General features: G+C 34.3%; 5 protein-coding genes across 8 annotated transcripts; 3 read left to right on the forward strand and 2 right to left on the reverse strand.

Moving 5' to 3' along the window:
• Window positions 1–154: 154 nt before the first annotated feature.
• On the forward strand, window positions 155–931 carry LOC6572327 (cytochrome b-c1 complex subunit 6, mitochondrial). 3 transcript variants are annotated; one of them, XM_015166352.3, is made up of 3 exons: window positions 155–248; window positions 528–622; window positions 686–931. In XM_015166352.3, the coding sequence occupies exons 2-3, from the start codon at window positions 536–538 to the stop codon at window positions 857–859; spliced, it is 261 nt and encodes an 86-aa protein (XP_015021838.1). In that variant the 5' UTR covers window positions 155–248; window positions 528–535; the 3' UTR covers window positions 860–931. The 3 variants fall into 3 exon arrangements, with proteins under 3 accessions (XP_015021838.1, XP_001998466.1, XP_043863524.1); XM_001998430.4 differs by having other exon boundaries at window positions 180–287; XM_044007589.1 differs by lacking the exon at window positions 155–248 and having other exon boundaries at window positions 514–622.
• Window positions 932–2349: 1418 nt separating this feature from the next.
• Window positions 2350–12190, reverse strand: LOC6572326 (rabankyrin-5). Its single transcript, XM_001998429.4, has 8 exons — window positions 12055–12190; window positions 11102–11850; window positions 5936–6070; window positions 5788–5882; window positions 4858–5726; window positions 3331–4753; window positions 3019–3200; window positions 2350–2596 (listed from the first exon to the last, which is right to left on the reverse strand). Exons 1-7 carry the CDS (start codon window positions 12056–12058, stop codon window positions 3074–3076), a joined length of 3402 nt encoding a protein of 1133 aa, XP_001998465.1. The 5' UTR covers window positions 12059–12190; the 3' UTR covers window positions 2350–2596; window positions 3019–3073.
• Window positions 7269–10572, forward strand: LOC26527925. 2 transcript variants are annotated; one of them, XM_015166351.3, is made up of 3 exons: window positions 7269–7923; window positions 9713–9957; window positions 10024–10572. In XM_015166351.3, the coding sequence occupies exons 1-3, from the start codon at window positions 7839–7841 to the stop codon at window positions 10240–10242; spliced, it is 549 nt and encodes a 182-aa protein (XP_015021837.1). In that variant the 5' UTR covers window positions 7269–7838; the 3' UTR covers window positions 10243–10572. The 2 variants fall into 2 exon arrangements, with proteins under 2 accessions (XP_015021837.1, XP_015021836.1); XM_015166350.3 differs by having other exon boundaries at window positions 7269–7630.
• A 2067-nt stretch (window positions 12191–14257) lies between the features above and the next one.
• LOC6572325 (calcium/calmodulin-dependent protein kinase kinase 1) lies at window positions 14258–25129 on the reverse strand. Its single transcript, XM_032729751.2, has 7 exons — window positions 24864–25129; window positions 16919–17896; window positions 16507–16861; window positions 16264–16451; window positions 15970–16203; window positions 15624–15913; window positions 14258–15562 (listed from the first exon to the last, which is right to left on the reverse strand). Exons 2-7 carry the CDS (start codon window positions 17840–17842, stop codon window positions 15490–15492), a joined length of 2064 nt encoding a protein of 687 aa, XP_032585642.1. The 5' UTR covers window positions 17843–17896; window positions 24864–25129; the 3' UTR covers window positions 14258–15489.
• Window positions 18374–20203, forward strand: LOC26527557. The gene is made up of 2 exons (XM_015166348.3): window positions 18374–19014; window positions 19088–20203. The coding sequence occupies exon 2, from the start codon at window positions 19091–19093 to the stop codon at window positions 20177–20179; it is 1089 nt and encodes a 362-aa protein (XP_015021834.1). The 5' UTR covers window positions 18374–19014; window positions 19088–19090; the 3' UTR covers window positions 20180–20203.
• Window positions 25130–25926: the final 797 nt, after the last annotated feature.

Below are 25926 nucleotides of genomic sequence, written 5' to 3' on the forward strand. Positions count from 1 at the left end.
ACTCCTCTACTTATAAAATATATAGTCCTCTTATTTATTGAAAACCACTTTTATTTTTTCAAAATATAGCAAATATTAGATTATTTAGGTTGATTTTAGCAATTGTTGACACAAACAGTCGATAGCATCGGCGTTGTAAAAATACTGGCCTGGCACTTAATAGACATATGTGAATACGTTTAAATAGTATGGCAACGCCACTAATAAAATATCCGTATTGATTGCATCACAAGTCAATCGACAAAAAGGTTTTAACTTATTTTTCATAATTTAATTCCTTGCTTTTTGTAAGTTTGCCGCTAGCGCTTATTTAATTTTCATATAATCTGTTCCAATTGGTCTTGTTTTTGATCACTCACGGATAATTCACGAATTCGCACATAAACATCGTGGAAAGCAGCGGTCTCTTCACATTATTATGTGCAATTTTATATTCATACACATTCACATACTAATAGTGTCTAATATTTGATTTGAAATATTTGTCACTAGTCAGATTTGTATTTCAAGTCTTACGTAATTTTCAGCATCTAAAATGGCCTTTTGGAAATTTTTCGGACTTCCCGTTGTTCGGGCTGATGATGATGAAGCGGAGCTGGTTGACCCGCAAGCCGAACTTAGAGTAAGTAGAATTTTGTCGTTGATATGTATTAAAAACTAAACACAATTAATTTGCATTTTGCAGGATAAGTGCCAGGCTAAGGGCCATATTGAAAGTCTATACAACAAATATCAGGAATGCAACGACCGTGTGAACAGTCGCTCAAAAACAACTGAAACATGCATGGAGGAGCTGTTCGACTACGTCGCTGAGTTGGATCATTGCGTTGCACACAGTCTTTTCTCAAAGCTCAAGTAGTTAAGCAATAAGATGATCATATGTATTATTGTCTAATATACTGCGCTTGAGTAAAATTGTTGAAGATTCTAAGTAATGGAATTTAACTTATTTGTATAGTCAATCCATTGACAAACTAAATACTTGGCGCTCCTATTGATTGGTCTATTGATGGAAATAGTTTGTGAATGTGCAGAAAATTGTGTGTCATACGATAATGACTATACTGTATGAGAGTATTTAAATGTGTAGCAATTTAAAAGTGCTTTGATTATGACACCTCTTAAAAATCGGCTTGTAATATCTGTAGCTGTGTAAGTTTCCCTTCACTAAGCGCACGCCCAATATACACAATCAGTGTGCATTTTCTCTCAAATATCAAACTTGCACTTGCCTTTATGTTGGATGTCTCAAAAGCACAGCAGGACCTGAAATATGTTAAGCTGATGATACTAAGTGTGTTCCACAGTAACCATACCATGTGCATCATTCGCATGTGCATCATTCGCATTTGCACCAAACACATGATCAGCTCCGTCTCATTTGCTAAGGTGAGGTATATGTGACGGCATGACTGATAAAATGTCTCTTCAAAATTTGAGTAGAATCGGAATATTGATCTAAGATAGGCTAACGATAATATATAGTATTTTAAGGAATAATATTTCTTAAAATATTGGAGGCTCATTTATGCCCTTCAAGCTCCTGTATATATTCTTCTCTTTAGCTCCGATAAGATACCTGCGAATTTCAGCTCAAGTCCACACAGCTCGACAAACAACTATATATTCTTAATGTGGCCAAAGAGCTTTATTATTTCCACTATAAAACCTGAACATCGAAGTAAGTATTCTTGAAGGTAAGGAAGACGAAGAACCAAAGAAGAGCAGATAATCGTTCATGTGTACAGCAAGAAAAAAATCTGAGAGACGCACAAGTTGAACCAGTGTAAAAAAAAGAGCATCATTCAATCACAGAGTTGACAACAACCACGCTCTGTTCTATCTAGCATTTCTCTTTAAATATGAATGTATTATATCTGTAGATATATCAGATGATCATTTTATTAAAAAGAAAATGCAAAGATCTATATCAATTGAAATCGCACCAGCGAATGATGTCAATATGCTAGCTTCAAATCTGAGAAACACATCCTGTTTTCAAATTTCCTTTGTCTTTTCCTATAAGCAATATAATTATCAGTTTCGTCTGACCAGTGGCTACAGGATAAACACTTTGGTAATTTTGTTATTATAATATTATTATTTTAGACAACCCAATCTACTTGACTATACAGCAAGCCTATATAAGTATCGTTAAAAATGTATATCAGTTGCGTTAGACCCTGACATCTAGTTTAATAATATAACATCTTCTAAATAATAGACAATAAATATGAGCGTGGAATAAATATAAACGGAACAAACAATAAAGAAATGATTCCATTTATTACATTTTATATTATTACAAGTAAAATGTAAACGATTTTTTTCTTGTAAAAACATGAATTCTTATTATTTATTAATGTCACTTTATATTTGTTTATTATTTACATATGATTTACAGTGTGCGCTGAGACAAACTTCAATTCTTGACTTAGTAATGAAACAAACAGAATATTAGTTATACAGGATAAACATGTATGTGTATATGTATGCATATAGATAGGATTTAATAATCGTTTTCGTTAATGTATTATATATAATATAATATCTCTAAGATGCTTATAGTCCGGTTGGTATAAACTGCCTTTTAAATCTGAAAAACAGACAGAAACAAAATAGACAAATATTAATGTATTCCGAATTTGTTTTATATTTAAGTATATACATATAAGTGCAGCGGTATGAGCTGTCAGTTTTCCCTAACAACGATTTGTTTCGTTTGAAAACTTCATTAAACAAAACGTTTGCTTAACATCGAAACCCTTTTATAATATTTCACACTAATAAATCATTTTATTTCGTAAGTATAATAAGCCAAGAGGCATAGATAAAAGCATTTGCTTTAACGTAATATCATAATGATTCATTAGAGATTTGCATATTTCAAAAATAAAATTCGAGCAAGTCTAAATTGATGAATCTGATCAATTAACATTTATGAATAGATCTCTAAAAACGCAATCATTTGATTTAATACTCAGATGACAAACATTTTAGTATAAGAAATATACATACCAAATACTTTTTTATCATTATTCCGAAAGCAAACTACAAACTATTGCTCATTATTTTAGCTGCCTCCATGAAGTACATCGAAGCACACCTTGCAAACTCTTACGGGTTTATTAATGCCAAACTTGACAATGGGTACATCGTTATTGGAGCACTTGGAACACAAAACTCTTCCACAGTGTCGACTGGAGACAAAAGAAAATACAGAATTTATATTAATTACATTGCATATTATAAAATAGAAGTTTATCCTGCTAAAATGAAAATAAGATATTTATTTGAGGTATATATATACAATAAAATAATATTACTTACCAATGGTGCCTTCTTATGGTCAGCGAAAACTTTAAGCCACACTCTTGGCACAGCTCGGACTCTGCCCACGGCGACTCCTGAGGCAGTTGGTCCAACAATTTAGTCAGCAATTGATCTGTCGCTAGTTTGTAATTGAAAATATTGATTCCCTCTCGGTTCTGAGCCCCAAGACAAGCGCCCGCTTTTACAAGAACCTTACAAAGTGGAGCTTGTCCTCGCATGTACGAGAGCAGAAGTGGTGTGTTGCCGTCCATGTCGGGCACATTAATCGGATACTTCGGCATGCACTCAAGAAACAGTTCACAAATGGCAGCACCGGAATTGTCTTCGCCAACGCGACACAGCTCATGCAAGGGATTGCGGCCCCTCGCATTGGTTGCCTCCGCATTTACTCGTGATTCGGTCAGCAGCTCTCGGACTATAGCCAGCTGACCCCCGTGGACCGCAAGGTGCAAGGCATTGTTTCCATCAGCATCAGTTGCATCGAAATCGGCATTATTTTGGATCATCGCCGAAACTGCCGCAAGATTTCCACGCTCAATTGCTATATGAAGCGGCATTTTCTGGACAGCATCTCGTTCGTTGATTCGAGCGCCGGCTAGTATTAAATTACGTATAATCATTTCGTTTTTCGACGCAGCTGCTAGATGAAGTGGAGTGGACTGATAGGCGTCGTGGACGCGTGAATTGACATCTACTTGAATAGCCAACAAAAAGAGAACACTTTCTAGGTCATCTTTTAATATAGCTATGTGCAGGAAATTGCGCCCACGATTATCCATAATTTCGGCTGCATTTGGCAGCCTCTCGAGTATGCGCTGAGCGGCTTTGTGATTACGGATGGCCAGAGCAGTCGCAAAAGGCGTCAGACCGGATTTATCCCGCAGCTTCAGGTCTATCCCGGGATGGCACAATAGGATATTTATAATGTCTTCATGCTGGTTTTCTATTGCTATGTGTGCTGGAGTTTTGCTTTCAGCGTCTACAGCGTTCACATTGGCGCCGTGATCTATAAGTGCCTGCACAACCTTTGTCAGACCCCATTGACAGCAGAGATGCAAAGGCGAGGCTTTGTCACGCGCTTCGTCGCCACCCTCATCATTTGGACCCGGCTGACGCGGCGAGTCTAAGTCGCATTGATTGCGAACGAGAAACATTGCTGTGGCCTCCTTGTTTTCATCGATGGCCCGGTGCAGCAGCGTTTGCTGGCAGCCCTCAGGTCCTTGGCTCCAGCAGTCGGTGTCAACACCATGGCGAACTAGAATTTGCGCAACATCCTCAAATCCCAATTCTAGAGCAGTCCATAAAGGTGAATCTCTTGAACTGTCCAATGTACTAAGGTCCACGCCCTTAATGCACAAAACGTCAACAACCTTGGGCAGATGGGAATCGATAGCCAGTTGAAGGACAGACTTTTGATCACCTAAGTATACAAATATATCAATGTAAAGATCACATGATAATTTTCGATGGCTACACCAATCTAAATTCCTTAAATAAGAAATTCCGTAATATGATATAGTTTACCTGTAAGCGCATTAATTTCGGCGCCTTGGTCCAGCAGAAAAACGGCTTTCTCGCTGTCCCCGCTGATTATAGATTGATGCAACAAAGTCAAGTCCTGTCCATTACGCGCATTCACATCAGCACCGCCAGCGATAAGTATTGGAGCTAATTCAATGCGATTAAGGGTTAAGCATAAGCTTAGAGGCGTGTCGCCATTAGCATCCCTGCCGTCGAAATCGACTTTTTCAGAGTTGTTTTTGCTGAAGTTAACAAACGTCTCAAGAATCTCCTGAGCATTTTGTTCCACAGCGATGTGTAGGGGCGACTTCATATTGCCGGAAGTCGTTTGTATATTGGGGGCAGCGCCTGCATCAAGAAGCTTAGCCACAAGATTCGGCATGTTCTTTTGGACAGCGATGTGGATGGCAGAAAAGCCAGCGCTATTAAGATGCTCAAGGTCAGCAAAGTCAGTCAAAAATATTGCTGCCTCTTCAAAATCTCTTCCACCCATGGCAAGCACTTGCAGCAGGTTGTTATTTGTCCCAGACTTTAATGGATTCGGTTTGGCTCCCATCTTGAGGAGTTTTGCAGCTAGGTTGACGCTTTCCTTATTAAATGGAATCAACGTCAATTCAAGAGGACACTTCTCATCATTGGTACGCAAGTTAATGTCAATATCGGGCACATCAAGTAATAGCTCCACCATAGCCTTATTTTGAGATGTGATTGCAATATGCAGCGGCGTTTGGCCTTGGCTATTTTGAAGGTTTACATTAGCCTTGCGCTGTAATATTTTCTTGCCGATATCAATCATCTGGGATACATTTTCATGATTTTCGTTAGTTTCGCCATAGCTGCATACAATATGAAGAGCTGTGTCGGATGACGACCTTAAAAAATAAAGTATATGGTTAATTTATAATATTTAGCAAAGGTTCTTATGCAAATTACCTGGACACTAGATCAACAAGGCAGTTGTGATTTAATAAAAAGTCTGCTGCAAAACTATCCGCTTTTTTTACAGCATCTATAAGAAGCGTAGATCCCTGCTCGAAGTATATTTATTCAGATGATTTACTACATTTAATTTATAACTTACCTTGGCATCATAGGCATTCACATTCGCAGATCCATTATTTACCAGAGTCTGGGCAATTTGAACACTTTTCGCCGACAATGCCATCTGCAGTGGTAGCTGCCCATGTTCAGACAAACTATTCACCAGCTCGGGCAACTGAAAGGAAACAACAGCAAAATGAAAGTGTGTAATTTATTTATTTTAATTTAGTTGAATTAAAATAAATCTAATTAGCTTAGATTATTGACTGTCTCGAAAATCATGTTAATATAACAAATATTTATTAGAAAAATTCAATTTTTTGGTACTTATTCTTTTCCAGACCCCAAAATAGGAGGAAAATTATTTGAAACTAGAACGTTGTGATTCAGATAAAAATATGGAAATATTTTCCAATATATCTTCAAAATTCCACTGCAATCTAAAGTCAAAACCAAGCGTCATCAATATAGATAAAAAAGTAACTGATTCCACAAACACCAATATTTAAGGTATCCTTAGTCTGAGCACCCTAAATACTTTTTGCCTTTTTACCTATACTTTATAGCATTAAATGATAAATATATTAGACTCGTAGCAAAATTTTTAAGGATCTACTTTTCGGCATGAATAATATATAAAATGATCGTGACATCAGGGTCATCCTCATCTCGTGCCTCTTGCAATTGTGATGCACGTAACTGCGCCATGCTCACACGGACATCCGCATTGCTTTGTTGCCTTTCTTCATCTGATCTTTGTGCTCTGCTATCTCGCATGCCTCTGGATTTGAGTGTTCGACGACTCAAATCAGCCCCCTTGCGTTTTCGAGTTCAAAAACAGTTTTTTTCAAGTTGAAAAACTGTTTGGTGACAAACAGTGCCGTAATATTATATTCGATTGTTCATTATTTACCTTACCTTTTATACTAATAAAACACGTATAATCACCTGCACGTATGAATTAATAAATGGTGGCCCACACCACTCAGGGCCATGAAAAATAGATGTTGGCCGATTCTCAGACCTACCCGACCTGCACACAAAATTTCGTGATAATCGGTCGAACGGTTCGGAAGAGTTTGGCAACAAACACCGCGAAACGAGAATTTTATATATAAGATAAATATAAATATATACATACACAGCTAAATGCATATATGTACATGTACAACTTATAAATTGAATCTAATATTTAAATGATATTCATCAGTGGTTGTATTTGCTAAAACTTCTATATAATTTATTACAGATTTAAATACAGACTCTGTTGTTGTTTGTGCAGCCCTAAAAGATGTGAAACTGTGACGTCAGAAATTCTCTGCGCATCTGAAAGCGACCATTTGTTTGCGCTCTGCATTCTGCTTTGAGCCTCTTTCGTCAGTCTTTAGTTTTTCATCCAATGGAGCGGGTGTAGATTTTCTCCGTTGTCGTGTGCTATTAATATTGTTCTGTTTTTAAGCAAATGACTAATGTTTAAACAAAATTAGCAGATAAATGAAATAATATGGAGGAAATATTATAATTCAATATAGAATAATTTCATATATGTGAATTTCGACACACAAGCGTGCATGGGTTTCTTCATTTGCACCCACAAATCGAAATAGCAAAACTTTCTCCAATACCGGCAATTGTTTAAGATTTATTTATTTTTTGTTCGCATTTCTGTCTACGTATGTATGTATGTGTATGAATGAATGGCCGTGTATTGCAAGAGAAAATTATAATCAACTTTGTATGTATTGTATATACATATACTAACATAATACATACATATAAATACGCACAATGGCATTAAAACTAAATCATATATGAGGAAACTGACAGAAACTAATACATTTACAACCGTACATATGTGAAGACCATATGTATGTAAATCCATGTCACAACACAACACATATGATTGAGTGTACCTCCTAAATACCATATACTAAATATTTATAATGATGGACGTTAAGGCGCGCAACAATGGCTTTGCTTACCACCTGTTCCAAGGCGTTATTTTACTTGCTGTTGCTTTAGATTTAGGTTGGTATTTTTTGGTATTATTAAGTACCACTTAGATACATGTATTAAAAATAGTGGAAAGAAAATAATTAAAATAGTAGAATGCGTAAGCTCGTAAATTAATATAAGCAGTAGTGTAGTAAATTTTTTTAATGTTTGCATATATTTTTACAATAAGCATCAACAAGTAAGTACCGGATGTAACTGACTGCAGAATACTGAGAGTGCTTTAACAGATTTGATTAAATAGCCCATTTCTATTTTTAAAAAATCTTTGGAGCCGCTCTTTAGAGTAGGTCAAAATGTAATTTATTTAATGACTCCAGCTATATCACTGTGCATGATAGGGCATTTCCTCATTTGCCACGCACCCACTGGAGGCAGCCCCATAATTTACATATATATATATCTACTACGCGGACAGCGGTATACACGAGTGAATGTTCTTTATTTCAAGTCTCTTAATCGGGAAGGCAGATGGACATGAATATTAAAAGGTTTTAAGAAATCTTGTGTGTCTGTATTATGATGGGACATTAAACAAAGCATTTATATACAATATACAATATGGAAGTAAATGGCATCTGTCCATACACCGAACGCATAAAGATAAGAATACAATTATTGAGCGCAAAACAAAATAGTTCAAAAGTCGTTCTCAATGCAAAAGCAACAAGATTTTTTATATAAAAATGTATATAAATATACACATTTGTATATGGAATTTCAATGCTTTCTATATGTACGAATTTATATGTATTATGAAATGTTATTAAAGATAAGAGCAAATCATGCAAAAGTAAACAATATGAATTCAAAGTGTCGGCCGTGATTCAACAAATCTTACTAAAGGCGCTCATGGAAGCTATTTATAAACTCTTAAGGTTCATTGTAAGATGGGAAATTTACTTTAATTTAATTTATGGTTTACGCCCCTAATAATTAAACTCATTTATTCGAAAGTGAATTATTGTTATTACTTTCTTTACCCGATCAGGAAATAAACATCCAAAATGATTATTCCAACTTTTCGGCAATGAAATGCTTTCATCACTATTGGACCGTTATCTATCAGAAAGTACTCATGTATATACGCCTACTACATTCATAGGGGCACTCAAAATGTATACACTTGATAAATAAGAACAATTTTACTCTATCTTTTCAAAATTAATCTATTTGATTAATGAATTGTTGATTCTAGAACTTTATCAATGCCGTTCGCACTGTTAAGGCCACTTTTCATTGGGCGTGTCTCCTAACAAATGTGTCGAAGCCGATAAGTACATAGAATGACTTATCTGCTATATATACATAAATAAATATGTATATATATACATATTGATTTTGCACAATGTATGTTAAATTGCGCAAAATCAATAAATAAATTCTACGTCACTTTCAAAGAAATGTCGAACATTTACCGCCTGAGAAATTGGATTTTCATGCATAAGCCATAAAGTCGACTGATATACGCATGTTGCCGTATGAGAATGGAATTCAAAACATCAAATACTTTTGTATTTTAAGAATTTAGTTGCAAAAATATATATTCCACTAATATCATGTCTTACAAAAGATTTTCTTTTAATAACGTCTAAGAACGTCTATATTGAAACACGCTTTTCTGAGAGCATCATCAATAATAATTATAACGATTGGAGTTGCGAAATATTCGTAAATAGTAAATCAACATTCATATATAATAATAAAAATCAAATGACATTGCACCACTTACTTCAACTTAAGCTAACCTAAACTAGTTTATAATTAATAAATCAAAAATATTCACAAAATTGAAATTTTACAGCCACATGTTCAGAGAGAGAAGTCTTACAATGTTACAAGTGCTCAGTAACAGTGGAGAAGTATTTTGTTGATAATGCAACAATTGTTACCCCACTGTGCTCCAAATTCGAGGAGTCTGCACATTATGTTGCCCAGTGTCCATATTCGACGATGTGTTTGAAGACGATATCAACGCTGCACCTTCAAAATGGACAAAAGCAAGAAACCATCACAAGAGGTTGTGCTCAACAAAAAAACACAACTCAGGTGGATTGACAGTCAAAATATATATGTATAATTTATGAAATAACTATAATTATATTGTTTCTGCAGGTGTTTCGCAATAGGCAATGGGAGCAGGAGCACTTGGTGCAGGAGGTATATAAGGAAGAATGCACGGAAATTCAGTCTAACTTCGCGGGATCGAAAATCATGCACTGCTACTGCCGCGGCGAATTGTGCAACTCAGCGAAATATTTTACTGCCGACAGAAAACTGATAAGCGCGACCATTTTTCTATTCAGCGCTATTTTGCTGTTCAATAATATATAATTCGAAATTTCACACTTAAATACATATATTTAAATGTAACGCGTTCGGCTTTAAGTTAGAAGTTGTTGTGATAATTTGAGCATAACATAAATATTTGCTATGGCCTTTTGTGATAAAAAAAAAAATTATAATAATAATAATACAAATGCTGCCCAGTCGTCTTTTATCAAGATTAACAAACAATTCGAAGATAAAGTTTATAACATGGAATATTGTTGTATAGAAACCTAAAAAGAAATCTTTGTTTATCTGTTGTTAAAGCTACGATTGTACTACCTTTCTTGAGTAAGCCTTTGAGAGGTACTTGAATAAATACTCTATGTAAATGCATTTTTTCTTTTTTCTTTTATGTTTTTTGCATTTACAGAGATTTACACACTTTATATTTCTGCCGATTAACAACTAGGGAAGTTCTTAAAAAAAAATGTATAGCAAAGTCTATAAATTGAAAGTATATTTCGAATGTAAAAACGGAATTCTATAATAAATTGCAAGTGGAACCAGCAATCACTAAAAAGAGGAAAATATTCTGAATTTAAAAAAAAAAAGAAACATTTTTCTTGTACCTTTAGCGCTTTCCCGTTATTTTGACAAGAGTCTATTATAAATTATCAAAGATCTATTAGATTGTTAACCTCCTTCGCCGCTATTTTGGCAGGCCAGCAAAAGATTTTGAAGAATTTTCTAAGAAGTTTTGATAGGGAGAGTAGAATTTTCAAATACCTTTAAAGTGTTTCCAGAAAAAACTCTTGCCTTGATATGAAATACATTAAGTATAAACTAAAAAGCGATAAGCTAAACTAATAACGCAAAAGTTTTTTAAATTTTCAATGTTTCCCTTGAGTTTTTTGTCACTTACCGAATTACTATTTTCCGCAAGGCACAAGCAAACGACATCTTCGCGCAAAAGTCGGACTGCCGAGTGTAGGGGATATTTGGTTTTGTTTTTGAGCATTTTGTAGAGAAGCGGTCCAGACATGTGCTCGAAATCCTGTGCAGTTAGATCATCCCAGTGCGTGGATATAATGCCGGAGCAGTACTCAAGTAGGCTAGCTGCGCCCACTTCTTCGGCCACACAATAGAATCGGACACAAGATCGTACGCCCACAGAAGCCACTAGAGCCCTCTCACAGAGCCCGAGCAGTCCAGGTAAGGAAAAACGATGCGCCACTCTCAGCAGACCCAAGGTCAATCGATCGTGCTGCAAATCAATAATATCTGTATAAATCCAGCGTAGCAACGCTGTGGCTATATCCTCTTCCAAGTCGCTCCAATCTAATTCTTTGGCAGTGGCTAATGCCTCGTTACGCCATTTGTCTGATCGGGCATGGAGTACGAATTTGTGGGCCGGCATAATTGTCCCATTGGAACTGGTCTTAATGTTCACATCGGAATATATGGAACGTCCATATAAGGACGCCGTCGTCAGTGCCAGTCTTGATACAAAACTGCTAAATTCTCCTGTGGACTCCAGATCGGAAGTCGAGACAATAGCTTCATTATATTTCCGCTCCAATTCTACATAGCTGCGCTGAAGTTTCTTATATTCTTCCTTTAAAAGAGCAAGGTCCTTTTCCAATTTTGAAATTGAATCAACATCATTGCAACCTTAAAGAAACAGATTTTTTATTTTTATTTTTCTGATTATAATTGTGAGTATTGAATTACGCATTTACAAATGTACATTGCAATGCAATTTTAGATACATTTGCCCAAAAAACATAACTGTTCATATCGCACCCACACACTAAACATACAGTGGTAAATATTCGCATGCACATTCCATTTAGTAGTGCGTAATGCAATACATACCCATAGTTACTATCTAGTTTATTATAAAATCAGCGATATTAAGCGATAATTTTATAAACATCTGGCTTTAGACCAATTCGGCTTTCATTAATCTCGCTTAAGTTGCCCAGCTGTATCAAAATACTATTGAGTCATCGAGACAGCAAGTTATCGATTTGCATTTATTAAAGCGCAATCGATTAATTATATTTGGTTCTGCTTTACAGTGTTTTCACCTCACACGTTTTGATTGACGATAAATAAGACTCATTAACTAATGTAAAACAAATAAACAATAAATTATAACATTTCGCGCCATAACAATAACTATGGGGCAATTTCGGGACTAAAATAAGAACAACTATGTTTTTTCTTAATATAATGTTTAAAAAATCAATTGATTTAAATATAAAAAAGTGTAAAAGGACCTCTCTCTTCCTAACGTTTTTATTTTTAGCAACATTGGTTAAAGTCCTCTACTGAGGCCTGATTCTTTAGCTCCAAACTGATGTCGACATAACCACCTAATAGCTATGAAAAGTAGAATAGTTCAATGCATATTAATAGTCATAGTCGTAATATCCTAACTAATTTAATCTTATATTGTTGAAAATAGTATAGCACGTTTAAGATATCTAGGACTTTCAACGATCCTAGTAATCAGGACTGCTTGCAGAGAGTTTAAAGCTTACTGGATGGCTGGGTGTATATTTTGATATAACTAAAATTTAGGACAGCCGCAGATCTAATTCCTCCTTAATTCCCAAATTTAAACACAAAATCGTTTAAATTTTACAAGACAGTAAGTAGTGTCGGAGGCTGCTATGCCAAGATCGTTACGTGCTGAAAACATCAATTAGCTAAATGTACTTGCGCTACAAATGATATTATATCCCTGCCCAAAACACGCAGCTTTCGGTATATTTAGATATATGTGCATTTATTTACTTGGCGTATTATTAAAAATTGTGCAATGCCTAAGGACGAATGACATAAATGAAAAATTTGTCTAATAGTATTGAAATTGTTTTACAACTACCAATCAAGTGTGAGAAGCTAGTGTTGTGAAATATTGCATTAATATTATTTTATATCTAAATAATATTATTTACTATGCTTATTAAATAAAGTAATTCGTTGTATGATTGTGCCACTGGTTGGTTGGTCCCAAAACTAATTTCACAAAATATCTTTGAATATTTAATTTAGATTTCTCAATTAATATTAAGCTGGTCCTACAATAAATGAAATTATTCAATTTATATTATTATCACCAATTTTATTATCAATTATATTTATAATTATATTTAATAGACTCTCTTAATAAAGTAACTTATTATAGGTGACATTGCCCGTTGGACCTTTGGCTGAGACATCACAACATTCATAGACTTATCTGGAAATTTATCTTAAAATTGGTATAACTTAATTACAGAGTCTAAAGCTTTTCAGTTTCTTAATTTTAGAAAACAAAATTAAAGATTTTCCTGACTTTCCAACAAGTACGAACTCAAATTACATAAGCATAATAATATTATTAGCCAATAAATTAATGGGAATTATTGTAAAAACATTCGCAACCGTTGAGTAGCAGTTTGATTTTGATATAAATTATTCTACACTATTTTGAATGCAATATTTTAAGTAATAATTAAGAGAAAACCCGTTCGATCTTAATTACTTGACAAGATGATTATATCAAAGCTTTTTTGAATGGAAATATATTTTGAACGGATAAAGCGATCAATGCGTAAAGCAAGCATCGTATATATCATATTAATTTAAGTAAATTTAAATATTTAAACTTGTATTTTCATAAGCAAATTGTATTGAACTTTTTGTTATTAGTGATTATTTTCTTTTCTTTACTGCCTATTTCCTTTATAAATATTAATTTAATTTGATTAATTTAATTACAAATGTTGGTTCAAGCAAATGTTTTTTTTTTTGCAGTGCATATCAATGTTTTTAAATGTACATTTGTAATTTTATATTTGACAATAGTCGCTTTTCAGAGAGTTAAATATGGGCTTTGATTAAATGCATTTTTATAAAGAATAATTCAATATAATAAACTTAACTACTGATATCTGATTCTTTGAAATCTATTCATCCTTTATTTTTATAAATAGGTCATGTAATATCATCCCAGTATATGGACTCTACAGCGATCTGATACAATTCAGATAGTTCCTAAGTTATACTAAAAATATCACAATTCAAATTTAGGCATGCTTTCTAATGTCAGCATTTGAGCATGTGAAAAAAAGAAAAGTTTTTACTATTTTTAAACAGGTTTGGAAATAACAAAATTAGTTTGATTAAATTTCTACAATTTTGTTATGACAGAAATGGCAAAACTCAAAGGATTCTGTATATTTCGATATATATCTTAATAACTTATGGTTTTGTGTTTTCATAGCATTTTTGAACAAATTTGGTGCAGTCCTTATATAGATGAAAACTTATAGGGTTATAAATTCGAAATAAATTTAAAATTATATATTTAATCATACAACAAAATTTTATAATACAGTTAAAACTGCTCTTTGAATTAAGGACTTTGACAAATTTCTTAAACATAATTATAATGCATTATAAAGATATCAACGACAGTAAATGTTAGGAATATATAAATTAAGTCTATTTAACCAATTTTGTTTTTTTTTTTTTTAACTTAGTTGATTTTTAGATTTAAGACCGCATACAATATCACACAGAAACAATAATTTTTGTTTTTACCTGGTTAGATTTGATTAGACTGGATATTATATATATTAACTATACGAAGTACATGTATATATATTCAATAACAACAATTTGTAATTAATTTACAAGAGAGGATGGACGAAGGCACTAGAAATATATATATTGACAAAACAAAACAATTGGTTCCGTAATACATTTAAACTCCTGAAGCCTGCAAAAAAAAACCCTTAATTTATAAATTGAGATAACAAAACTTAACAGAGCCTACCGAGCCAGAAGTTAGTAGACAAATAATATTTGCAGAAGACGTAATAACTATTTTCAATTAATAGCTAACATAGGATTTAAAATATATATTAGTATTATCAATGCTTGCAGGCATCGGGTGTGTGCGAGATATGTTTCTAATTATACAATGATGGTTCAATGCAATTACTTAACTTTCTATACAGATTTATTGCCTGCAATAAAAAGCCGAATCGAGCCAAAGTGATCGATAATGTATATTATACATGTAGTAGTACGTATTTGTACCATTAATGCCTTACACATGACAAACCCATTATACCCTATGAAGGGCATAATGTATTGCTCATCAAGAAACTCGCTTTGTGCATTTTATGTATGATTAAACAATTTTCCCTAATTATATTTTGTAGCTAAAAATGTGCATATAATTAAATGTGTTTTTCGGTCCCTGGTATTATTAATATCATTGGCTATTTGATTAACATTTTTCGCATTTGATTAAGTTTCTTCATTTTTTTGACTAGAACAATGTTCAGTCAGCGACGGAAGTACGTTATCCATCGATGGCTCCCTGTAATCAAATATAGAAATTATTTTAAAAAGAGAAATAAATAAAATTGTACGTGTTTTACCGGTCCAATGGTATGTGATACGACCCAGGTGCTGAATTGGATCTACCAGCTTTGACAAACTTCTCAAGCCTGGAACCGCCTGGCTGGGGTGCCCTTCCGGAGATGCCCCTCATAAAGGGGTTTACAAAGGAGTGATTTTTGAGCATCGTTTTGATTAAGATAAGCGTATCAAGCTTTGGAATACTGCGCACAACAGAATTAATATCTTCATCATCCACTTGTACCAGGCAACAGTTTTCGTCTTCAGTTGGACAGACATAAGATCCGTTATTAGTCACCCACGGATGCATCTAAGAATACAGTTTTAACACATATATATTTCTCTTTACCAGTGCTCTGGGTCTACCTTTAATTGTGGCAAAGTTATTCGGTTTGCTGGATCCTTTTCAAGCATGCGCAAAATGCAGTCTTGCAATTCGTCGCTGATTTTCGGCTGTCCTGGAAATACAACTGGATCGTTTCGTATTTTGTCATACAACAAGGGTACAGTGTTAGCTATAAATGGAACGTTTCCATAAACGAGGGAATATAATGTTGCTCCCAAGGCCCAAATATCCGCTGCCCGACCGCAGTACACATTCTATTTTAAAGGAAAACATATTTGAACACATTGTGATATAATATTTTTCTAATTGCAGACCTTGCCCAGTACAAGGGTTTCAGGTGCTCGAAACGCTGGCGTTCCACCTGTCGCTCCATTACTCATTGTAGCATCCTCTCCCAGAAACTCATTGCAAACTCCCAAATCAGCTATCTTGACATGTCCACATTCGGTCAACAACAAATTTCCAGGTTTAATGTCCGCATGGATAATCTTCTGATAGTGCACTATAGACAAGAGATTAGAGCACACCCAGAGGTACCACCGGGTCCCCATACTTACAATATTCTAGTCCTAGTAAACAGTCTCGAAACACACTCAGTGCACGCTCCTCTGACAATGGTTTGTCCGTGGGTATGGAAAGAACTTCACCCTTTTTAACCAGCTCAAAAACCATATAAAGCGAATCCTCCATTGGATCATCCAGCACTTCCACTAGCTTAACAACATTTGGATGATCGAGTTTCTTTAACACTGCGATTTCTCTATAAACCCGATCCAGCGGAGATGTTGCTTGCTTCGGACCGCGACGCATGAACGCGGCTTGTCGCAACAGACGCTTCTTGGAGAGAATCTTCATAGCGTAATGTGTCGAATCCTCTTCAGAATAAGCCAGCTTCACAAGACCGTATGAACCCTGCCAATCAAAACTATTTTAAGCAATCATTTTGTCAACAACTTAGATGTCAAATACCTGTCCTATTTGATCCAAAAGCTTGTATTGATTTAGTTGAAGGAAGCTTCCCGATTTCTCAATAGATATACGTCGGGATTCACGTAGTGGAGGTCTACGCCGTACTGATCGAGGACTTCCGAAGGGACTGCCATATGGACTATATGGAACATTCGGATAAATTGGCCGAGAGTCTGTGCTTGGAAACACTGCTGTCGCAATGTTTGGGCGGTGTGTTGGACGCTGACGTATTTCTCCAGTCGATCTGTTCAAGCCGTCACCTTGACCCTGCTCACCATTCTCGTCGTTTGATTTCAATTGGCTCTCAGCAGTCCGATGTTCCGTGATATTAGGAAGAATTCGATTGTGTTGTTGATCAATATTCAAGCCCGTACAATCCTCATTGTATAGGTCCAGGGACTGGGATTTAAGCAGAGTGGGAGGCCCCTGTTTGGAGCCACAAGATTCAACGGATTCATTTCTGGACCCTGAAGACTCTGCAACGCGTACGGTTATGCTCTGAGAAACTGTGCTTTCCTTTACGAAATTGTTTTTGTTTGTGCTTTCAGTATCGTGATTTCCAACGTTAGCAGGCCTTTTGTTTTGATGCACCTTGGCTCCGTTAAATTGCATATTTGGCTTCTTATAATCAGTGGAATATTCCCGACTCAAATCTTCAGATTCAATATGCATTTTCTCTAACTGATTGTCCAACAGTATTGTTGACTTTGTATTGGTCGTTTCGGGTCTTTCGGGCTCACAACCTTGCAGTAATTCAACAATGATAACATCGTCGTCATCATCATCACAGCTATAGCTAGCAGCCTTTTCTTTACCGTGTGCTTGAACATCTTCCTTTTCTTTCGCCTGGTCAACAGTTTCCAAAGTTCTGGCCGGATCTGGGACGCTAAGAATTGCTGCCTTCGTAGTATTCAAATCTGACATAATGTGATTTTGTATGTGCGCATAGTTGCATTTAGAATGGGTCTCTCCTAGTTCCTGAAAAAAAAAACAAAACTATATAAATTAAACTCGTTAATATATATACGTTAAATAATGATGGAATTTGTTAAGAGTATAAAAATATCTTTGTAAACTCTTTTTTATTTTTATTTTACCACTATAATTCCGTCTATCAAAGAACTTTTAACTCAGGTAATTACATATAAATTCGTGTCAGTAGATATAAAAATTATATGCAATTACTGCGGACTCAATAGATATTGTAATGTTCTTTCCTGATCAACCTCTAGTCGCAGAACCATTTCTGAATTTCGAAACACACATTTATATAGTCTTCGGGATGTTTAAGAATTGTGTTTATGTTTACTTTTATTCTGAAAATAACTTTACCCAGACTCTTTAGCTCATTAGCTAGTTTCATTATTTTTTATTGCCTTCACCTGGGGTTTTGTGAATGAAACAAAATTTAATTTTTTTTTTTTTTGTATGAAACCAGACATTCAGTTTTGTTTAATTCGCTTTTTATTTTAAAATCTTCATGATTGTATTTATTGTTTATTTTTTTGCTTTTTTCTTTGTTTAAATCAAACTGTAGGCGGAAAGTATATCCATATATGTACATATAAAGATATAAAACATATATAAATAGCTTTTAAATATCCTGGCTATAAGTCTGAGAAGTGGGAACGTTTAGTTTCATCCTCAAGTATTTTATTATATAGTATTAAATCATTGTCAAATGAATCAGTTTTCAGTTGCTTAGGATTTCAGCGCTTTATATAAATTCGTATGCCTAATGAATCTAGAAATTAAGTTTAGCGACAGAAATAAAACTGAATGTGCATATAATAGCAATTGAATATTTTTCAAGTTGTTTCTGTAAAAAATTCAGTATGGTTGTCAAAATATTGAATAAATAATATTCTTATATTTCATAATATAGACTAGACTAAGCTAATAGCCATTGTTTTGGGTTTTCATGTTTTCATTCATTCAATTCGATTCAGTTTAAACATATGCTATATTTAGATCCAGAGATCTTTAATACTTTTGCTTACAGCATATATGTTCTATATTTGTATCCACATATATATTCTGTCATTTGGTTTTGTGTTGTGTCAATAGACGTTGCCAATATCTGAACAAAAGTTGAAGTAATTCATTTTAATTATATATAATTGATAACTGAATATTAATATATAAATTTCCTCAATCCTCCCACTGCAGTAAATGACCCTCCACTGGAACTATCTAGCTTTATGGCTGTTATGTATTGTGGGCGCGTTACAGCCCATAAAATCAAGTGAATACATAGGCAGGCCCATTCCGAGACACGACAAATGGTCGCAGGCGATTAAGGGGGACTATATACCGATGCAATTTTACGATGCGATGCGATCAGCGGAGAACTCCAAGCTAGATTTTCAAAATCAAGTGAGAAACTTCAGAGAGCATCTTCAGAGAAATCTGACTATGTCAAATGTTCTTTCGCTCGGACATGAAAATCAGCTAAATACACAGCATCAGAGAACAAAGTTACACGAATTGTCCGAGTTCTTCTATGCAGCAGCTGATGCAGCTAGAATATTTGCACGAGATTCCGAAACTTCCTACGAATTTGCGAAGAACTCAAGCTATACGCTATTGCTGCAGCTTCGACAGATACCATCGACGCAGCCGATTCCAGTCAAAATGCTTCTAACTAATTATTTTGCAGAAATGGAATTCTTTCACATCATGTTTTCCGAGATCATTGACGAAGCCCTAGAATATACGCAGAACATTTTACTCGCTACCCAAAAGACCTTCACATATTACGCCGATGTCCAGCGATTCGTTCTGCAGAATTGGAACTTTAAGGGTGACGTAGGCTGCTGTCAAGAGTATATGGAGTTCCTGAAGCACTATTCCGACCAAATCTTCAAGTGCGCAGCCGGACGTGGCCTCAACGTGGCATTCGATGTGTTCGCCATGACCGAGCTGACGAGCAAATATGTTATGCGACAGCTCGAGTTTCGTATTCAACGGCTTTTCAACTGTCTTTATTTGGGAAGTTATGAAATCCGATGCAAATTTCTACTAAATGCCGAAAAAGATTTCGAAATGTTGTTCACCAAAATTGAGGAGCTCGAAATATTCTATGACCTCAGAATGAAAAATGGACGAGTGTCAGCCCTTCGACAACGACGCCAAAACCACATTGAAGAGGCGGCGCCAACTGGAGTAAAAGCACAGGACAATTGTATTCCGCTCGACTTTCCACGCAGCCAAATGCATAAAAGTTTAAAGCAATGTTTTTATAGCATAACAGAATATTAATATATTTTTGTTTTTATATACATATAATAAGTTATATTGTTATTTTTTACAAAGTCTTGAATAATTAAATACTAAAAAAATAATTAGATTTTTTCTTTTTTCACGCCCCGTCAAGTTAAACGTAAATCTTAATAATAATAAATTAAGAACCCTGAACCTATTGAATATGGGTATATATGTATGGAACAGGCTGAAGGAGGCGTGGCAGACTTCAAGTATATATCCACAACCTGAGTCGATTTAACCCAGCCTGCCTGTCCGTCTATTCGTATGTGTGATTTCTTGCAAGTATTTTTCTAAAGTATTTCTTCTAGGTATTTCCTATATTCCTCAAAGTATTTTTCTCTGTATTTCCTCTAATTATTTCTTCTAAATATCTCGTGCAAATATTTCTTACAAACATTTCCTCAACGTATTTCCTCTACGTATTTCCATTTTGTATTTCCTCCGAGTCTTTACTGCTTAGCAGAACAATCACACACTTCACTTCACTTTACTGCACTGCACGACTGACCACCACCACCAGGCCTCGACGACTGAAGAATTACTGCAGCTTCTGCCCTTTATATAGGACGAATTTCACTCAAAGTCTTCCTCGCATTTAAATGTTGAGCCCGGCGTCAGGTAGGGGTCGCTGAAGTCGAGCTTTAATTGATCAATGGGAAAACGCTTTGCTGCTGCGAGCACTAAAGCTTCGTTTTACTTAAATACTAAGTTAATACTGCTGCATAGATATAGACAATTTTAATGATATTTTGTAGACATCCTTCCCGTCTTACTGTTGTCAACTTGTGTTAGTTCACTTAAATAAAACAAAAATCTTTTAGGATGTTGGGATGACATTTTTATTATATTCCATTTCTTCGACCAGGGCCAATGAAATACAACATTTGGAGTATAAAATTTTCAGGTGCAATAGTTTTAGGAGTTTGCTAATTAAATTCTCGAAGCCTTGAATGAGATTTGAGATCTCGTCACTAAGAAAATCAATACATCGCGTCGTGTATTCCAAATGAGATGAATTATTTTCCAAACAAAAATTAAGATGATTCAGTACACGAGCCACATTAGCCATATAACTGGAGCCATTGGCCAGTAGAATACGAAAACTTCGACAGAACGTAATTACCGGCTTCACGGTGACATCGCAGCATTTACGGAGCTGCATGGAACTTAAGGCAATCAAATCGTCCAGCAGATGACAGACGCTTCTATAGAGCCGCAGCTTATCAACAAGGCGTTGCTTCTCGCTGACCTTTCTATGCCATTGATGTGCATCGTATGTACGATCGATAAGACTACTATTGAGAACCTGGGATGCCCATTCAATATTTTCGGCAGCACTAGCCACCTCTCCCTTCGCTCGCTCAATATTTCGCAAGACCAACTGACGAATTGATTGCGTGACATTCAGTTCCAGAGCTTGAACTAGCTCAGTTATGACATCGCCAAATAGACTGAAGACGCGAAATATGAAATCATTGTCGGACCCCTTTTCCGCCACAGTGATCGGCTCAATGATTATTCTTAATAGTTTATCTAGCAAACTATCGTCTCGATGATACTTTTCATATTCATTCGGAACTTGCTTTTTGGCGTCCTCATTGTGCGCAGTAATTTCTACAGGCGTCAATAGTTGGGTAAATAATATTATGAACAGTAGAGCTCTTGATTCGCATCTCATCGCAATAGATTAAGCCCAAGCACTGTGCGATCGATGCAACGATCGATCGATCGATTGGGCTGTACTTGCTAACAATGCAATTAGGGTGGACATACTATTATTTTCTAATTCATGGAATTGATTTATGAGTGATTAACTGATTTTGTATATGTGCATTCCAATGGACATTTCGACATTTGCTCGAATCTACTCAATATAAGCGTACATCAACTGCCCCATTTTTATTAGATTCGGATCCACTCTAATTCCTTTGTACTTTATATAAATCATATTTATAAGTGGTTGTGCGCCTTATCGACAAATACAATATTGAAAATTTTATATAAATTATAAGAAATATTTATATATGTACATATATTTAATTACTCATATGCAATTTCAATAAATACATACTGCCTGCGTTAATATGAGTTTAACGAGGCCTAATATATTATACTGGTCAGCTGAATTTAATCAACAGAAATCAAGCTTTGTTTTTCCTACAATTTCTAGATTCGTATCTGAAAATAGAATTACCAAATAGCTTCTAATTGTCACATATTGTTTCTTAAGAGCGGCTTGTTTCCATTTTATATTAGAACAAAGACATAGAGATCATGTAGTAAATGTATTCTTTTATATATAGTATGTAAATTAGAAACTAATTAATACATTAGTTTTGACCCCCAGATTGCCGTAGATTTTACACAAAGATACAAACATTCATGTGCAATACAATATACATATGTACTCATACACTCACACACAAATATATATACATACATATGTATATTTATAAGTATACGTTATCAGCACAACAAATGCAAATAAATAAAACGTTGGGTATTTATATAAACTTTGTCATTTACATATATATATTCTATGTACAAATATGTATGTTTTGTACACATATTTTGTTTATTTGTGAGCATCGACAAAAACAATGCCATGGGAACAATAGGTCAAACAAGTAAAAAGAATTTCAATTTTGTCACGAATTGTGATATATTGAGACAGACTCAAGACAAATACAGAAAACTCAATGTTTTATTTAAATTATATATATTGACTCCAAGCACATATTGCTACTACTTATGATTAATATGAACACCGGCCGAGTCTGAATAACGAATATAGTACATATACCTAACACATATGTATTCGTTTTGGTTGACGAGCCGATAAGATGGAAATAAGGAAACCCGATTATCATTTCTATTGTAAAGCCAATAATAGATCGTAAATTCAACCCATGTCAATACCCTTAATTTAAGTCTCTTTGGATGCGTAAGTTAGTGTAGTATTATATAATAATATATCAGTCTGACATACTCTGGACATACTCTGACATACTCTGAAACCAATTCAAATAAATCTATCATCAAATATATCTATCCTCAATTATTTATTGTATAGTGATGCGGGTTCTCTACTTTGTTTGTTTACAAAATTGATTTTAATTTGAAGCACTAAATTACACGCCTTGTTAAAGCACTCAAAAAACTTTATCAATGGATTGTGCAGATGTTTTAAGCAAAAATTCCAAGAATATATATGTTTATATATATATATTTTTTTTTAGTATGTTGCTTGCTCACATAACTGAAATTCCAAGTAAACACTTGCTAAAATTATGCTTTTTCATGAATCAAGGAACTTTTTTTGCATTGTAAAAATAAATAGATCTCTTACTATTCTTAAGCTACTCGTGCATACACATTTCTACAAATAGAAGTGCTTAAAGTTTTACTGATTGTGCGATTGATATATATTAATATGCACATACATATATACATACCACTTTCAGTAGAACTTCATATGCATGTCTGTATTTACTTTGAAATAGTTTTGCTCATTTAATCAATTAATTTCACTTTTTTATATATTTGTTTTGTCTTAATAATATTATAATACATAATATTGAATATAATAAAACTTTAATATGTTTTATACAAATTACTTTAATTTATTAAACGCATTGTCCGAAAATAAATTAAAAAAATATTTATACTGGTTTGGCATTAACTTCTTAACACTTTCAGAATTAAATTAAAAATAACACAAACGGTATTTTTTAAGCGAAAAAATGTCCTTTTCTTGCGATTTGGTACAAATTAATGCATATGTATGTATATTTGAAAGTATATGTATACATATACACATACATATATGCTAATCCTATTAATACTTTAAACATGCATACATATAGAATGTGTATCCTGTCAATCTATTTTTAACATTACTAATCAATTATCGAAAATGTATTCACGCAAATGCGTAAAAGGGTAATTTACCAGTATTAAGCAACATTTGGCATTATTATTAACAACTAACTACATACAAACATTTGTAAACATACAAACATACAAGACAAAAGCTCACCAGTTGAACAAGCCTACACATATTAACATATTCGAACATCATACATACATACATATGCACATGAATGAGACCTACGTTCAGCCCCTCACGCATGTGACGGATTGTCAATCAAAACAAACGTTCGCACAATTTTCCAAATAGCGTTCATATTGGCTAAAAAGTGCATGCGATAGCAGCAATATGTTAACGATTTTGGTGTATTAATTTATTTCTCCATGTGCATTCATGATATTTACATATTTATGTAAGTAAGCACAGACAAACATACATATCGTATAGCCAGGATGGAATGCTGCTGGCCGCGAACTCACGAACAGGTCACTATTTTAATCGTTTCAGTACTTACGGTACATACTTATATACATTACAGTTGTTACACGATTACACATACATACATATGTACATATATATCTGCTCTTATTGATAGACAGTTACCAAAAATATGTATGTTTGTATGAGACACTGCACATGTGCGGCACTTAATTTGACCATAAGGATACATGTACAAGGATATATGTGAAGCATATAAGCTTTTTTATATTTATTTATAGCATATATATGTATGTACTTCAGTAAACAGATACAGTTTAATATGCACATTAGTTATTGCTACACTTATTCTAAACCGCAAATACATACTATGTAAACTATAAGCCAGTTGAACTTGTTTTACGACTCTGACTTTAACGAATTTTGTCACTTTAATAAAATTTATTATATTAATCACGGTAATCCAAAAAAAAATACAATACGCGGTAAAATCTGAACAAAGACTAAAAGGAATCGCGTTGTCTAGTTAAGCTTTACATTAAAAGTAATTTTTAAGCTGGAGACAGTAGCTTTTAAAGCTTTAACTCGTCAAAAGCGAACTGTGAGCAGCTGCAGCGCACGAGCAACTGAAATCTTTAATATTTGTGTGTACCCTCAAAGATTCATCACCTTTGGGTAGAAAAATACAAATGTAAACACCTACATATGTATATATAAATATATATTTATACATCTACAAACAAATATACGTATAAATAAATGTATATATACATATATGTATATACATATATATGTATATATGTACATATGGACTTAATGTTTATAATCAGTGTTTGACAGATACTATGTACTTAGTTAACCTGAGTGGCTGATTAAAAACAAACAAACAAAAATTTACATACACGTATGCATGTTTATGTACACATACGCAACTTCAACTTTGTGTAAGCACGCATACGCATGTATGTATGTACATATGTATATTTGGCTTAGATTAAATCGAATGTAATATCCACTCATAATTTTTGTATTTCATTTAGGCAAACCACTAACTAGAGTTAGTTAGTCGCCAAACAAAAGCATAATGTTAAATCGAAGCAAAAATACGTATTCCAAACACTTTTTATTTCAGGCTTTACGATTTTCCCTTCCCAAACACTCCATCCATATTGGCTGCCGACCACACTCGAATGCAAGCAAATCAAAAGTCGATTCCGTTATCGATGAATATTGACATATTCGATAATAAAAACACACTTGAATTAAAACTGCAAAGGTTCAGGCGGAATTCAATTTATTATTAACACTGTTGTTGTTGTTGAAAGTACACTCCCTTTGTTGGCAGGTTTACCAAATTTTCCGGATAACAAAAAATAAAGCTTATAATTGTTTTTATAATCCATTTTCATTCAATTATAAATCTGAAAAAGTT

The sequence above is a fragment of the Drosophila mojavensis genome, unplaced genomic scaffold (assembly GCF_018153725.1).
Source record: "Drosophila mojavensis isolate 15081-1352.22 unplaced genomic scaffold, ASM1815372v1 contig_19, whole genome shotgun sequence".
In the NCBI taxonomy this organism is placed as follows: domain Eukaryota; kingdom Metazoa; phylum Arthropoda; class Insecta; order Diptera; family Drosophilidae; genus Drosophila; species Drosophila mojavensis.